General features: G+C 41.8%; 1 protein-coding gene across 3 annotated transcripts; it reads right to left on the reverse strand.

Annotated features, from left to right (window-relative positions):
* Nucleotides 1-633: 633 nt before the first annotated feature.
* On the reverse strand, nucleotides 634-14,399 carry caprin2 (caprin family member 2). Of its 3 annotated transcripts, none has more exons than XM_041781278.1 (21): nucleotides 14,277-14,399; nucleotides 11,206-11,449; nucleotides 11,065-11,127; nucleotides 10,884-10,970; nucleotides 9,291-9,529; nucleotides 9,093-9,175; nucleotides 7,638-7,751; nucleotides 7,492-7,526; nucleotides 7,158-7,388; nucleotides 6,824-6,862; nucleotides 6,615-6,743; nucleotides 6,424-6,508; nucleotides 5,061-5,110; nucleotides 4,855-4,965; nucleotides 4,022-4,108; nucleotides 3,813-3,953; nucleotides 2,717-2,855; nucleotides 2,437-2,613; nucleotides 2,243-2,304; nucleotides 1,889-1,943; nucleotides 634-1,788 (listed from the first exon to the last, which is right to left on the reverse strand). In XM_041781278.1, exons 2-21 carry the CDS (start codon nucleotides 11,434-11,436, stop codon nucleotides 1,214-1,216), a joined length of 2,733 nt encoding a protein of 910 aa, XP_041637212.1. In that variant the 5' UTR covers nucleotides 11,437-11,449; nucleotides 14,277-14,399; the 3' UTR covers nucleotides 634-1,213. The 3 variants fall into 3 exon arrangements, with proteins under 3 accessions (XP_041637212.1, XP_041637213.1, XP_041637211.1); XM_041781279.1 differs by having other exon boundaries at nucleotides 2,497-2,613; nucleotides 6,615-6,746; XM_041781277.1 differs by having other exon boundaries at nucleotides 6,615-6,746.
* Nucleotides 14,400-14,978: the final 579 nt, after the last annotated feature.

Consider the following 14,978-nt stretch of genomic DNA (forward strand, 5'->3'; position numbering starts at 1 on the left):
GCCTGAGCTATTTTGCAAAGAGGAGTGGGCTAAAATTTCAGTCTCTAGATGTGCAAAGTTGGTAGGGACATACCTCAAAAGACATGCAGGTGTAATTGCAGAAAACAGGTGGCCCTACAAAGTTTTGACTCCAGGGGGGCTGACGACTTTTGCACACCGCACTTTTCAGATTTTCATTTGTAAAAAAATTTGAAAGCCATGTATAATTTTCTTTCCATGTCACAATTATCTGCCACTTTATGTTGACCTATCACATGAAATCCCAATAAAATATATTTACGTTTGTGGTTGTAATGTGAAGAAATGTGGAAAAGTTCAAGGCCTATGAATACTTTTGCAAGCCACTGTACTAGCCAGTAAAATGGCAAGCGCACATCACTGCGGTCAGTTGGAAAATAATCTGAAAGGGAGTCCATTTCCAGAAATGAGAGACTCAGTCCACCTAAGGCTAATATTAGGGCTACAACTCTGGTTATCCACAAATGCCCATCATTTGTTTTTTCTCAGATTACAACTACTGTTGAGCCAACCTTTTCTTCTGCACAGTTTAACTTGAAAGTAGCCATTAAATGTCCCATTTAAATTAAAAATAACTTTAAAACAAAATAAAAAAGTAAGAACCCAAACTTCACTGCTTGTCTTTTATTTAGGCACATCACGGGACCACATCTCTCCACAGTAGTCTGTTAGTGCAACAATTTGGCCTCAAGTGTTCAAACACCACACCCACCACCAAGAACTCACTCCATCTTCTTCACATTCACACAAGGCAAAGTGAAACTCTTCACAGGAGCCCCACATGGAGCAAAGTGCTTTAAGAAGAGTCAATGCTTCATTCATTCAGTTCATTAATAATCTCTTCAGTCATCCAAAGCCATTCAAAACAAAAAGGCACAAACTCAGAATAGTGCATCAAAGTTCACGGTGATATCGGTAACCAATTCACGGCAAGATGGCATGTTTTCAAGGTCCAGATGTACGAGGATGAGTAACCTGGAGCACCAACATCAGGAAGTATTCATTTGTGGAAGTTTGGCGGCATTCTGGCATTTTTCAAGTAGTCAAAATGGATCTTTTGGCAGCAAACACCTTTTTTAATTATAGGTGGAAAAGTAAACTGGCATGCAGCCTGACCATGATAACAACAGCTCCTCATTTAGTGCAAAATAAACAGTCCACACGTGGAGGGGTAGGGCCATTGATATGCTAAAGTTCAATCCTGGTACAGCAGAAAGCCAGAGAAGGTGCTGTACTTCCAGGTGCTGCCATAGATGGCGCCACGGTGCAGCCTGAGCCATACCTGGTCTCCTTGAAACAGCGGCAGAATGGCATGGTTGCTGGCTGTCTCATGATCCGGAGCGCCATCATTGGCATACGCAGATACCATCACTTCCTCGTTTCGCATGAGGTTGATGTAGAGCGGCACGTTGATTGCGAGCTTCAGGATGTGGAAGATGAAGACATAGGTGCCATTGACAGGACAGGTGAAGCGGCCGATGTGGGTGTCGTACATGTCACCAAGGTTGCTGTGCAGCTGGTCGAACACGATGGGCTGGTCCAGGTTGCCTGGGGCGAAATTAGCAGTGCGAGAGGCAGTGAAGGCGATCCGCAGAGGTTGAGTGAGCGGGTAGAGCTGCAAAGGGAGCAAAGTGGGGTGGTGGTGGCCATGAGGGGTGAGAGGGACCTCCACTGTAGAGACGGACAGGGAATCTCCATGACCCGAGTCCACGATGGTGAAGGCGCCTTCACGGTCGGGGCTGCTCACCTGGGAGGAGTCGCTCCAGGCGGCTGAAGAAACGGGATGAAACATAAGGATCCTTGCATTTATAATCCTTAGCTGTACATGTGAGTTCAATTAACACCAGAAATCATAAATTCAAGATCGTACCACTTGAGTTATGCCTTCCCCCTCCTCGTCTGTAGCCATGTTGATAACCAGGATCCTGAAAAAAAAACAGAGAGACTATAAAACATCAATTTGCTCACAGACTTGAGTAACTCTAGGCCAGTTGTTACCAAATGCTGTGCCTTAAGGTAAGTCTAGTTGCCCAGTAACTGCTTGATTTGGCCCATTCCTAGACTATGGACATCCCAGTGAAAACTTTCAGTCCAAATGGGCCAAGGGCTACTCCCAAAAGAGCTGATCCTGAGAACTGACTGGATTGTCAACACTCCTCCCACAACAGAAGTCAATTTTTTACTTAAGTAACCAAGCGAGTAGACGAATAGTATGGGTACTTACTCTAGCAGCATAGAGAAGAGGTCCAGAGTCCCTGAAATGAGTCTGGGGGATGTAGGATCCTCCTGAGAGATAGAAAACAGTAGGTAACCCATCAGCCAACACTATAGCAAAAACTCCCTGATCAGATCAAACAAGAGGAGGAAATGTCAAAGAGAGAAACCCTGAAAGACAACAGAGAAGCTGAGGATAAATACCTCGATGCCACCCAGCAGAGCGAAAGCTTTGTGCCAGTCCTTTGCCTCCACGTGTCATACCTCTAACAGATCCTCTGTTGTAGTAGGACTGGCCGGATCGACCCACGCTTCCACTCGACTGACCAGGGGAGAGGAAGATCTGTCCGCCACTGTTCACAGTGTAATCAGACGGGTACACTAGAGAGACAAAGGAACACAAAATGCATCACAGATGGTTCACTTTTGACCACTCAGCTTGATTATTCAAGAGTATAGAAACAAAAAAAGTTAGAGAACATACCCGGCTGTGGGTCATCTTCTGAAGGGGCAAACTCAGGAGGAGTCTGGGTGCTTGCAGTTGTGTACCTGGTCTCATCAAAAGCTGCAGAGTCTGGTTTGTAGTCTCCATTCTGAGGTAAGGAGGAGCTCACCTTGAAGACCTACAGAGAGAGGAAAAGCAAAATTCAAGAGATGGCAGAATTGCTTAATTCAGATCAGGACTGGCAATAAGTGGACCAAACAGGCAATTTTCCAAAAGAATTTGAGTTACTGCAGATCATTGCCACTGCAAAGCTTTAGATTTACCAAATATGTCTGTGTTCCAACACTCAGCGATGGTCATGAGCTTTGGTAATGACCAAAAGATTAGAGCATAGATACAAGTGGCAGGGATGAGTCATTTTAAGGGGTTGGCTAGGCTCTGCCTGAAGCCAAGGTCAGGATACATAATTTTTTGTTTCAGAGTACAGAACAAAAATCAAACAATCTGTTGGGAGGTCATGAGGTCTCTCAGACATGGACTTGACCATCTTTCCATTATGACAAAATACACATGATAAAACAACTGATCATGGAATCCTAAAACTGTCTGATTAGGCTACAATTGAGTTTAAAAATTTCGTCTGATCTCAGCAAACCAAGGTGTGGAGCCAGGATATCCAAAAGGAGCTCAGAGTAGAGCCGCTGCCCCTTCACATCAAAAGGAATAAGTTCAGATGGTTTAGACATCTGATCCATTTGCCTCCTGGTCACTTCCCTTTGAAGGTCTTCCAGGTTCATCCAACTGAGAGGAGACCCCAGGGTGGACCCAGAACTCACTGAAAGGATATTCCTTTAGGTCTGGGAATGCCTTGAAATCCTGGCCCCAAATAAGTGGAAGAAAATGGACGGATCGCTGGGGGACCTCATGGCACAGGATCTTGTTACCGTTACTGTATACTTAATGTACCAGGAGTCCCAACAACATTTTAATAGTCCAGATAGAACACTTCTATCACAAAAGCCCAGTAACTTGTGGTTGAATAGTGTCCAACAAGCAAGGAAACCTGTTAGCATATTACCAGCAACAGAGACTAAAACTGGGCCTTGATAGAGGACAAAGTGGGTTTGAGACTTACTGACTGCATGTTCTGAAACTGTTCAGATGCCAGAGTTCGTCTTGTTGGTGGTGTAGAAAATGTCTGTCCCAGAGGGGGGGTGGAGGTGCAAGACGCCTCTCCACTACAGGGTGACTGCTTTCCTGATTCAGTCACTGGCATCTACAGAACAACATGTTTAAGTTTCATCACACGTAGTTCCATGAAACTTCAAACTGATGTTAACCCACCTTTGTCCCGTCGGCAGAGACGGACGACTCCCTGCGGTACAGCGGTGGAGAAGCAAACTTTGTTCTTTCAGTGAACTGTGAAGGCTCCTGCAAAAGAGGGCAATTGTAAACCACTTAAATATTGAGGGGGTTAGGCCGGCCACACACTAGACGATTTTTAAATCTGAAACGATTTTAAAACCGTGAGAGACCACAGACTTCAGGGCAATTTCCAAAGATTTTCATCTTTAACCCTCTGAACGCACACACCAGGCTACTCAGCCAGACTGTCAGATCACTGGAGACCACACACCTGCCGACCTGCCTACGACCTTGCGTGATCAGGAAAAAAAAGACAAAACATGGATGTCTGTCGATACCGTCTTGCTGTCTCTCCACAACAGGCTGTCCTGTTGTGTGTTGCAGGTGCAGCAACAATCATAAAACAGTGGAAAGACTCAGGACAAAATCCTGGCTAGAATTAAGGTACAGTTGTGTTCATGGCTGTGAGTGGTAAAAGTACGCATGATTCTTCTGGTGACGCTACCCGCTGTGCTCGCTCTCATTGGTTGTTGTGGGTACTCCGTCAGTGGCACTACGACCTAGTCAAACATGTTTGATATTTATGATTCAGGGTCTGGGAGGCTACGATGCGATTTGGAGCAGTAAATGAATTGTGTTGACACCACACACATGCAGACTACTCAGACAAATAATTGTTTGCGACGAGACTCAAGTCGGTATACGCCCCCACAATCATTGAGGGAGTCAAATCTTGGCTAAAATCGGGCTTAAAATCCTGTGTGTGTGGCCGGCCTTAAACATATCTTTAAATGTCTGAGGCTGAAGCTTACATGAGGTAGATCGTTTGTTGAGGAAAGTTCCAGATCACACGTCTCCAGGCACTGATCTCCATTTGTTAGACTGGATTTACGCTCCAGGAGCCTGGTAGGCAGTGGAGTGGACTGAGTGGAGGATGAGGATGAGGTGATGACAAGTCCAAGTGATTTGGATAAACCTAACATAAAAAGGTACTGACTTAACAGATAGGGCAGCTTACATGCATCGCTTTGGGCAGAACATCAACTGGGCTTCTCAAGTTGGTTTGGGCTGGTTGGTTCAGAGACAGAAACAAGACAAAAATCAATCAAGGTATATTAATCACATTTGAATGTACTGAAGTTATTGCTGAAGTACAATTTCTGTCCAGATAAAGTACATTGGCAAAAAAGTCCCTTCTCCAATTCAATTCAGCCAAAAGCTTATGAAGCAATACACCAATGAATACACCATTACAAGAAAAATGTCATTTTTGTGATTCTGACCCATGTCATACTGACCCTTTGTGATCAGATTTTAGAGTACTAAAATTTGTGTTTGGTAGATATTTTTTATGTTGTAACAATGCTTCTTGGCAATACATTTATACTGTTGGAAAGCCTGTTTATTCCTCTGTTAAATGGTGCCACATTTGTAAGGAAAGTGCATTTGTGGGATGAGCAGCATTGCAGAGTATGTGGGTTGTGCCTATGAAAAATCTGCCAAATCTCAGCCATCTCGTGTCTCATAAGGCTGCAAGTAGGCCTGTCATGACTGCCCATCACTGTCAGGCCTGTTTGTGCTGCTGTCAGCAACATGTGCCCTGAACATGTAGAGGAATTTCATGTTCGGCAATGAGTCCAGATTCTGCCTATGAAAGTTAGATCCTAGGGTCAAAGTGTAGAGAAGACACAGAGAACGCTATGCTGATGGTTGCACTGAAAGAGTAACATCTTTTGGTGGAGGCTGTGTGATGGTGTGGGGCAACATCACCCTCACTGGAAAAATGAGGCTTGTAATCATTGGAGGAGGCAATGTCAATGGAGAGAGATATCAAGATGAGATTGGGCAACGAGTGGCAATCCCATATCTCCACCGCCTGGGATTGAACTTTGTCCTCCAAGATGACAACGCTCGCCCCTACAGAGCAGGGTTTTTCAGAGACTACCCCCAGAATTTGGGAGTGGGGAGGATGGAATGGCTTGCCAGCAGTCCTGACCTCAACCCTACTGAACAGTTGTGGGATCAGCTTGGACGTGCCGTTCATGCCGGAGTGACCAACACATCCACATGGGCTGACTTGTGACATGCTGGTTGAAGAATGGGATGTCATCCCACAGTAGTGTGAGACCAGGCTGGTGACCAGTGGCACCATTTAAAAGGGAAATAAACAGGCTTTCCAACGATATAAGATTTATTACCAAGAAGCATTGTTACAACAAAGAAATAATCAACCAAACACAAATTTCCTTACTTAGGCTTGGCTTGCAATAATAAATACAAACATTTACTAATGAAGGTCATTGACATGGCTTAAACCTCCAAAACAAGACTGGACTCTAACTGTGTCTCAATAAAGAAGCTTGCAAACTATTTAAATTTACCCAGAGGAGAGGGAGATCCTGATGTGCGTCTCTTCAGCCTAGGATGGCTTTTAGTTGGAGAGCTCTCACCATCCAACAGAGAGTCCTTAATACAAAGTATAATTTTTAAACCTTCAATTCAAACACTGCTGATGATCACTCAAACTAAAGCTCAGATTAACAGGGTGGTTATTAAAACAGCTTAACTTGACCTGCATGAAGCTGAAGGAGCCGTGGATCTTGGTCATGAGGTCTTCCAGCTGCTGCTTCCTCAGGACAGGGTCTTTGGGTAAGGCCGACTGAGAGTTGAAGACCTCAACGGGCATGTCCATGTGGACAGCCTGCTGGGGATCACAAGAGGAGAGATAGTCATGCATTTACATTGAAGAGTTCAGTTTCCACACTTTGGCTTCATACTCACCGACTTTTGTTGATCTCCTTTGGCCCTCCTCTCTTTCCTCTGGGGAGAATATCATCAATTTAAAATTACTGAACAATAAAATCATCAACAACCACACAACACTCATCAATTTAACTATTAGACATGAAATTCGAGGTATTCAGCAGTCCTCAAGTACCAAATAGTTTTTAAATGCACAAAAGTATCATTTCCAACATTAGCATCGTGAATAAAAGAAAAGCAGCAACTCCCATGTTGTGCAAGGTTAAATCACTGTTTTTGGCAATGATGTATGGTAGCTCTTTTTGGTCTCCAACCTGTCTGCTAAACCTACAATGCAACAGTCACTCCTCACCAGTTTGCAGTCAGCAGATTGTTTCTTGGACGTGATGGGGATTTTGGGAATGAAAGCGGCAGCTCCTCTCCACGGTTTGATGACTGCACCTTGAGGTGAAGTGGCTCCGTCAGAGAACTCCATGTCCCAGCAGTCCGGAGGCTCACGCTCCCTCATGGACTGGAAGTCATCCTTCCAGTTCTGAGCATGTGGAGGAGCCTCAGTGTCTGTCAGGTAGAGTCTGTTGAAAAACTGTCATATCACCAACAGAGCATCAGTGGATCCTGGAGCATGCTTATAGCCTCAGATAGTAAAGAATTAAGGACTTCAAAGCCTGCATACACAGACATCTTACCTCTTTCTTTGAAACTTCATTTGGTTTGGACTTTGCTGAGGATGAACACAGGAAAAATAAAGACATTATGTACAGAAGCAAACATGAGTACAATAACTTAAAACAAATATAAATGAGGGTTTTGCGAGTCATCTTGATGCTCTTACTGCTGTGTGTGGTTGAGCTCAGCGGCGTCTCTGCAGACATGTTGGGTGGAGGAGGAAGACAGCTAAAGTATTTGCAGTTCAACAGTCTGGTCAGCTCTATTTTCAGCAGCTTAACTGCAAAGACAAATTTTGATTTAGATGCAAATTGTTATTTGACAACCTCATTTCACACCTGAATGCCTCACCGATGCAAATTTCTTGAACTACAGTCTTCTTAAAAACGCTTACATTCCTTTTTGTAATAAATGTTAGCTTAAATAAAGTCACTTTTAAAAAAGAGCAGCTTCATTAAAAGAGAGCTTTATATTTAATGCATGAATATGGTGATACATTTAAGAGATAGAATGTCAATCCATCACCAGAGGGGCTCTAAATCAAAAGTGCAGTAGCAGGGAAATAATGTTGTGATTCCCCACTATTCCAGCCCCATCAAATAAATAAAAAACATATCCAAATGGAGTATCATTTAGGTGAACAAGGGGAGCTTAGACAACAGAACGGACAGCTGATGTCAAAGAATTGTTGTGCACCACATGCAAGCAGCACAAAACATGGAGATACATTAACAGAATGGCAGCATGTGCTTCCATATGTCAGTCTTTAAAGCAACATCCAATTTTAAAATTCAGTCAAAATAAGCCATTAATATCAGCCTACATCCGCTGTAAATATCAGCCTACATCCGCTGTAAATATCAGCCTACATCCGCTGTAAATATCAGCCTATATCTGCTGTAAATATCAGCCTACATCTACAATAAATATCAGCCTGTATTTGCTGTAAAAATGGGCCTTTATGGGCTGAGATCAGCCTAAATCCACTGTAAATATCAGCATACACCATCAGCCTATAACTACAGTAAATGTCAGCCTATATCAGCTGTAAATATCAGCCTATATCTACAAGAAAAACATGGCCTTCATGGGCTGTAAATATCAGCTTAAATCTACAGTAAGTATTGGCCTATATTGCAAATTTTACATCTACTGTAAATACTGGCCCTTATTGGCTTTGCGGCTATAAAGATCCAGCAATATCAGCAGTAGATATTGGCAAGTAAATAGGAGTCTTTATTTGCTTTAAATAAATGCCTATGATGGTTGGTAACATGGGCATTTATTGGTTGTAAATATTGGCCTATAACTGCTGTTAATAGCAGTCTCTCTCTTGAAAGTGCATTTCAAAGATTTTAGTTTTTGTTTAAAATACATGTAAACATTGGTATAAATATCAGTTAAAATTAAACTGGATATATTGGTATATCTGCAAAACTTCAATGTTTTGCATCTTAAAAATGAAGGATTCTTCTAGCTTTGAAAACTGCTTAAAATATGAGGTAATCCAAATACTGAACTAAAAGATAAAACATGAAAAATACCACATACAGACAAAGAAGAGCAACAATTGTTTTATCAGTCTTAGTCTGCAGATTCAGATGTCTGTTTATAAACTCACATGTGGAGCCAGCCACTGGTTTGTCACTCCCTTCCAGAAGATCCATGTATGCTATAGCTGCTCGCTCCATCTGCTCCTCCAAACTACATCACAGAGAAGACAGAAAAGGTTTCTTCAAGGTTGTAGAATCATGTAAAGCCATTAAAAATTGCAGGTTTACAATCAAAATGGGATATAAGGCACTATAATGACACCTACCTCAGCCTGTTGTCCCTCTGGACACCCAGCAGTGTGGCGAGCTGACTCAGGCTATGCAGCTGCTGGGCAGAGACGTGAGGTGCCTGGTTGTGTCCGGACAGAAGGTCTCTCCTCACATGCTCCTGCTGCAGGCCATGAAGTAGGTGCTGCACTTGTAGTACAGTGCTCAGACGTCTTTGCTCTGCCTCCATCTTGGCTAACTGCTCCTTCTTCCCTGCCTTCTTCTGAGCTCTCAGCAACTGCAACAGAACCAGTTAAAAACAATTCATTTGAGCCTGTTAAACTCTGCTTAATGTTCATGCACACATCTAAAGTTGTAGGAGTCTAAAAGCTTTTTTTATGTAGCACGAAAAATATTGAAAAACTGAGGATCTCTTATTTCCTTTCCCCTTTATGAAAAGGGTTTTGCCTTTGAATAAATGCAACATTCTCACTATTGCAAGAAAACCTCCCTCCTTTCAGTAAAATTTAGATACAATTGCTTTCTCCGAAGGATTGGACAGGAAATTCAAAGTTACAATCATGTCAATGTTATTTTGATCCCACTGCCTCATAAAGTCCCTGTTCTTTAAACCCCATATATTAAATTAGACAGATGTGTAGAGGAAGAATAATCCATCATTAACTGTCAACCAACACCTGCACACTGTCTTAATTGCAAAAACATTTGCATCTGCTGTGAATATGGGCCTGTACCGGCTGTAAATAGAGTCCTGAATCGGCTGTTCATATCCGTCTATATATCGGCTGTAAATATGGGCCAATATGGCCATTAATATGGGCCTGTATCGGCTGTAGATGTGGTCCTGTATGGGCTGTAAATGCGGGCATGTATCGGCTGTAAATACGGGCCTGTATCGGCTGTGAATACCTGCCTGTATCGGCTATAAATACAGGCCTGTATCGACTGTGAATATAGGCCTGTATCTGTTGTAAATACAGGCCTGTATAAGCTGTAAATACAGGCCTGTATCAACTGTAAATACGGTCCTGTATCAGCTGTAAATATGGGCCTGTATCAGCTGTAAATACGGGCCTGTATCGGCTGTAAATACAGGCCTGTGTTGGCTGTAAATACGGGCCTGTATCGGCTGTAAATACGGGCCTGTGTTGGCTGTAAATACAGGCCTGTATCGGCTGTGAATACTGGCCTGTATCTGCTGTAAATATAGGCCTGTATCGGCTGTGAATATGGGCCTTTATTGGCTATAAAAAGCAGCCAATAAATTTAAAGTTAGTTTTGAAAATTTAAGTTTTTGGTCTGAACTACATGTAAATATTAGTATCTATATCAGTATAAATCTTAAATCAACCTGGAAAGATCATCATACAGGCAAAAATCCAATATTGTGCTTCCCTTATAAAAATGAAGCATTCGTGTGGCTCTAAAAAATGTTAAAGCCAACTGGTGCTCATCATTCAATATAGGGAAAGACAAGCGAATTCTGATTTCAGGTTATTACTGAAGACCAATAGTTAATGCAGAGTATCAACTCACAGACTAAAGTACAGTCACTTGTTATCTGAATGCCCCAAACCCATCATTATTGAGCAAGAATGCATCGTCTAGCCAACCCCTTAGTTCGGACTTACATTTTGAGTTAGACTGTCCAGAGTTTTTTGCAGCTCCCGTGCAAACGTCAGGTTATGCTGCAACTCCTCATATTTTTCCACAGCCACCTGGAAGACAAGAAAAGGGGGTAAAAAAAACTTATAACCAACCTCCTAACATTCATGAGATCATTTATGTTGATCAAGACAGGCTTTGTCTTACCATCTGATCCTTGTTCAACACCTCGCCGTGGCTCAGCCTCTTCTTGTAGTCTTCGAGTTTCAGCTGTCGGCAAAGAAAAGAAGATATTAGAAAATCCTCTTTCTCTCCTTGTGATTTCAGTTTAATCGACTTCCGTCCTACCTTCTTTTTTTCCAGGTTGCGGACTTTGTGTTTGAGGCAGATCAGACCATCTTCGATGTAGTTGTCATAGTCGTGGTAAGTTGTAGAGACCTCCAGGGTGTTTGTACCACAGGGCGAGCCCAGCTTGGGGCTCCCAGCCATCACTGGGCCATCCTTTACATCATCCCCCTCCTCTGAGCGCTCAGATGGAGGGTCGACATCCAGGGGAGGCGAGGGAGACAGCTGCACCATGTTGAGCTCCACACTGGCAGTAGAGAGGAGATTTTACACATGCAAACTGTGAAGCTGCAGATCAGACAAACCAGGCACTGTTTGGATGTCTGCACAATATAGGCTTAAAAAAACTCCAGCTGTGCTGAGAGTAGCATGCAATCTTTACACCAGCTTTGGCTGCTACAAGATAGTTTCATCTTCATCTACTCAGATCAGCACTGAAAAGCACTCCCAATGTCTGTAGCAAGTCCTGTTATTTAAGAATTTTAATCCAATTATGTCATTAAAATTTTCTACCCATTTTAGTTTTAGTCTAGTTTTAATAAATAAAGGATTACATTTGAATCTTTACCTTTAGGCAAAAGACGCATCTGCTTTTCTGGTGCCAAATCACATTTTTTATGTTTTTAACCTCAATGGAAAATATTGTGGATTTTGAATGTCCGACAAAGACTAATTTACATTTTAGTCTTTCTTTAGTCTCCTTGATAAAATCTAAGCTTACTTTTAGTCATTGTTTTGTGATCAAAGTTCTATTTTTACTTAGTCGTATCTTTCTCATGGTAGTCACGTCAACCAACATTTCTAGACATAGTTTTAGTAGACAAAATTAACATCCCTAACAACTCTGTGGTCAGTGGTGTCCTGATGTATCGGCTCAGCTTCCTTTCAGCATTAACAGAGTTGATGCTACAAACAGGCCTGCCCACAGAATTGTCCAGGCCCCCGAAAAACCCAGAGAAAGGGCCCTCCACAGTTGTGATTTATTGATGTATCAATGCATGCATGTTGGATGAGTAGCGTTGGTGCTAGTGTCAAGCTATTACTGGGTTCTGATTTTCAAATTATTTATTCATGCCACTTCTTAACCCCTTTTCATCACTGCTTTCACCTATTTTGACACAGCGATTCCACATTAAACCTACCAATTTTTAGCCACTATTACAGCACTTTTCACAATTTTCATTTCATTTTTGCCAATGTGAGACAGGTTTTTTTTTTTACCACTTTTAGCCAGATTTTCTTGCTACCCTTAACCCATTTCTAACCACTTTTCAGCTTTACCATCCATTTGCCAGCATTTTCCTTTCTAAACCCATGTTTGCTGCTGACACCCTTTTTGCCTCTTTTAACCTCTTTTTGCAGCTCTTTAACCACTTTTCACTACTTATTTCCCCCATTTTTACCACTTCCAACTCATATATGCCACTTTTTAACTGCTTTTCACCATTTTACTGGCCATTTTTGTCACTTTAAGCCAAATTAGCCACTTTAGACCCATTTTTACCAACGTTTCACACTTATTTCTGCCAACTGTTTCCACTTTTAACTCATGTTTGCGAGTGTTAATCTTCACTCTGGAATTATCCAATTATTTTTCCCTTAAAAGCTATTTTAATTATTCTACTTTATTCTCTGGTATCCTGACATTTGCACACATGATGGCTTAGCTCTGAAGTCTGACATTACTTTCCTGACGGTTTGGTTCAGTGTGTTTATCTACATTGTTAACATTAAAAATAAAAAGGTAATTCTGTTTTAAGAAAATGGATTTACATTGTAAAAATACTCTATTGTTCAACAGCATTAATGAATAAAATCCATTGTTTGTTGCTTTGATAGAAGTGGTTATTATTCAGTTTAAATATAAAATATGGGGATCACGGATTACCATTACATAAGACTGATTTTCCTGACCATGGGACCCCCCGTTTGGCTGGGCCATGTTCAACACAACACTCAAATTCAAGTCCTGCACATTGTCCAACTTACAAAAAAGTTTAGTTGCAATGTTCCAGTATTAGACATTCTGTTTGTCTGATTTAGATCTAGTAATGTTGTAAATGAATAACTATTGACAAGTTTGAAAGTGAGGAGTTCTTTGAGTGTTGCTGAATGCTACAAAAAGTACCAGGGACAACCAGTAATGGGGGAATCATTCTTGGTACCACATAGTGGTTTTCTAGACTCAACTCCATCATATTTTTCATTTTTCCATTAACAATCATTCCTGGTAAAGTAAAACAAAGCGCTTGGTACCAAAACTGAGTGGAGGTACCATAGCTGCTGACGCCCCTGTTTTAATTGTTTTTTTTTTCCTGGATATTTAGACCGTCTCCCGCCCACAACGGTTTTGTTATTGATACAGAGAAACTTGTAGTTTCATAAGTAAAGATAATTTCATGACAGACAGGAGCATAAAGATACCTTACTGGAAGTAAATAAATCAACCTTAAAATTCCTTTTGACCTCCTGTATTTTGAAACCTTAGTATTAGCAGGTTTGCTTGTTCCACCTATGGAAAGGCACCATGTGGGCAAACTCCCAGTCTGAATTATGCTCCAGTCCACCCCTGGCTGCAGGTGCCCAGAGGAGAGTTTGAATACAGACTGGAGATTGGAGGCAGCCCAGTTTGGGCAGCAGCCAACCCCGTGACAGTGCATTTATATCGGCTCCAGAGCAGCGTGCTCTCTCTGGATCCATCAGGAAGGCAGCAGCTGAGATCACAAACAGCATGCAGGAACAGAGAGCAGCTTTATTTTTCACACAATTAAACAACCATGCTGCATGAGTCATTCTCCCTCTCAGGGCTGGGTGGAGATTTCATCATTTCAGGATTGAATTTAAGCCACTTCAGCAGGGAATAAAGAGCAACTAAAGCGTTGGCACGGGATAGATCGTGCTGAAATCAAACCTAAATGCAATGGAGTCTCTCAAAAATCATACAAACTTCACTAGTAACACCTTGAAATTACACGTCACCGGTTTAAAAGTGCAGCATCACAACTTGAGCTCCATATTTCTGAGTTTTACACCTAAACGCGTTAGAAAGAAAACGTCAAAGACAGCAGACCCACCTCGTGCGCGTTTAATCCCTCAAAGAAAGCAGCTGGACATCCGAAAAGCTTCGAGAAGCCCCGAAAATGACCGAGCCCTCTCCGACAGTGATGTTCAGCTCACTGAGGCCACGCGGGACGCAGCTCACACCTTTAAATACGCTCACGAGCACATCCGGGTGTGTCACCTGTCACACATGACCCCCACGATAAAAGTCATCACTTTAATTAAATAATAAAACAAGAAGCTTGATGTTTGTTTATTAAAATAGTTTGTTTTATCATCCAACAGGAAAAAGACGGAGAAAAGTACAACCACTTTAATTTGCTAAGTCATATTGTACGGAGGCCCTCAACGGCAATGAGATAACAGGTTTTAGGATTCATTTTCATAAGTAAAATTTTTTTTCTCTATTGTCTTTATTTATGAAAGAGTGCGAGGCATGGAATTAAGCAATGTTCAGTTAAATATGATGGGAAATATTTAGCATCCAAAAAATCCTGCACTGTATTTTTTCATGATTGGCAAAAATACTGGAAAATCAAATCCTCTGTCAATATTTTGATTTGATTCTTTATATACAAACCAAAAATTTCCTCCTCTCATTATTGCCATAAATGTAAGACTTAATTTGATTAATTTCCTTATGGAAGCTTAAGTAGTATTTATTATTGTTTTCAGTGTCTTTCCCTTCAATATAAAGGCCCTATATACAGAAATTA

This window comes from Cheilinus undulatus, linkage group 23 (genome assembly GCF_018320785.1).
Source record: "Cheilinus undulatus linkage group 23, ASM1832078v1, whole genome shotgun sequence".
Classification (NCBI taxonomy): domain Eukaryota; kingdom Metazoa; phylum Chordata; class Actinopteri; order Labriformes; family Labridae; genus Cheilinus; species Cheilinus undulatus.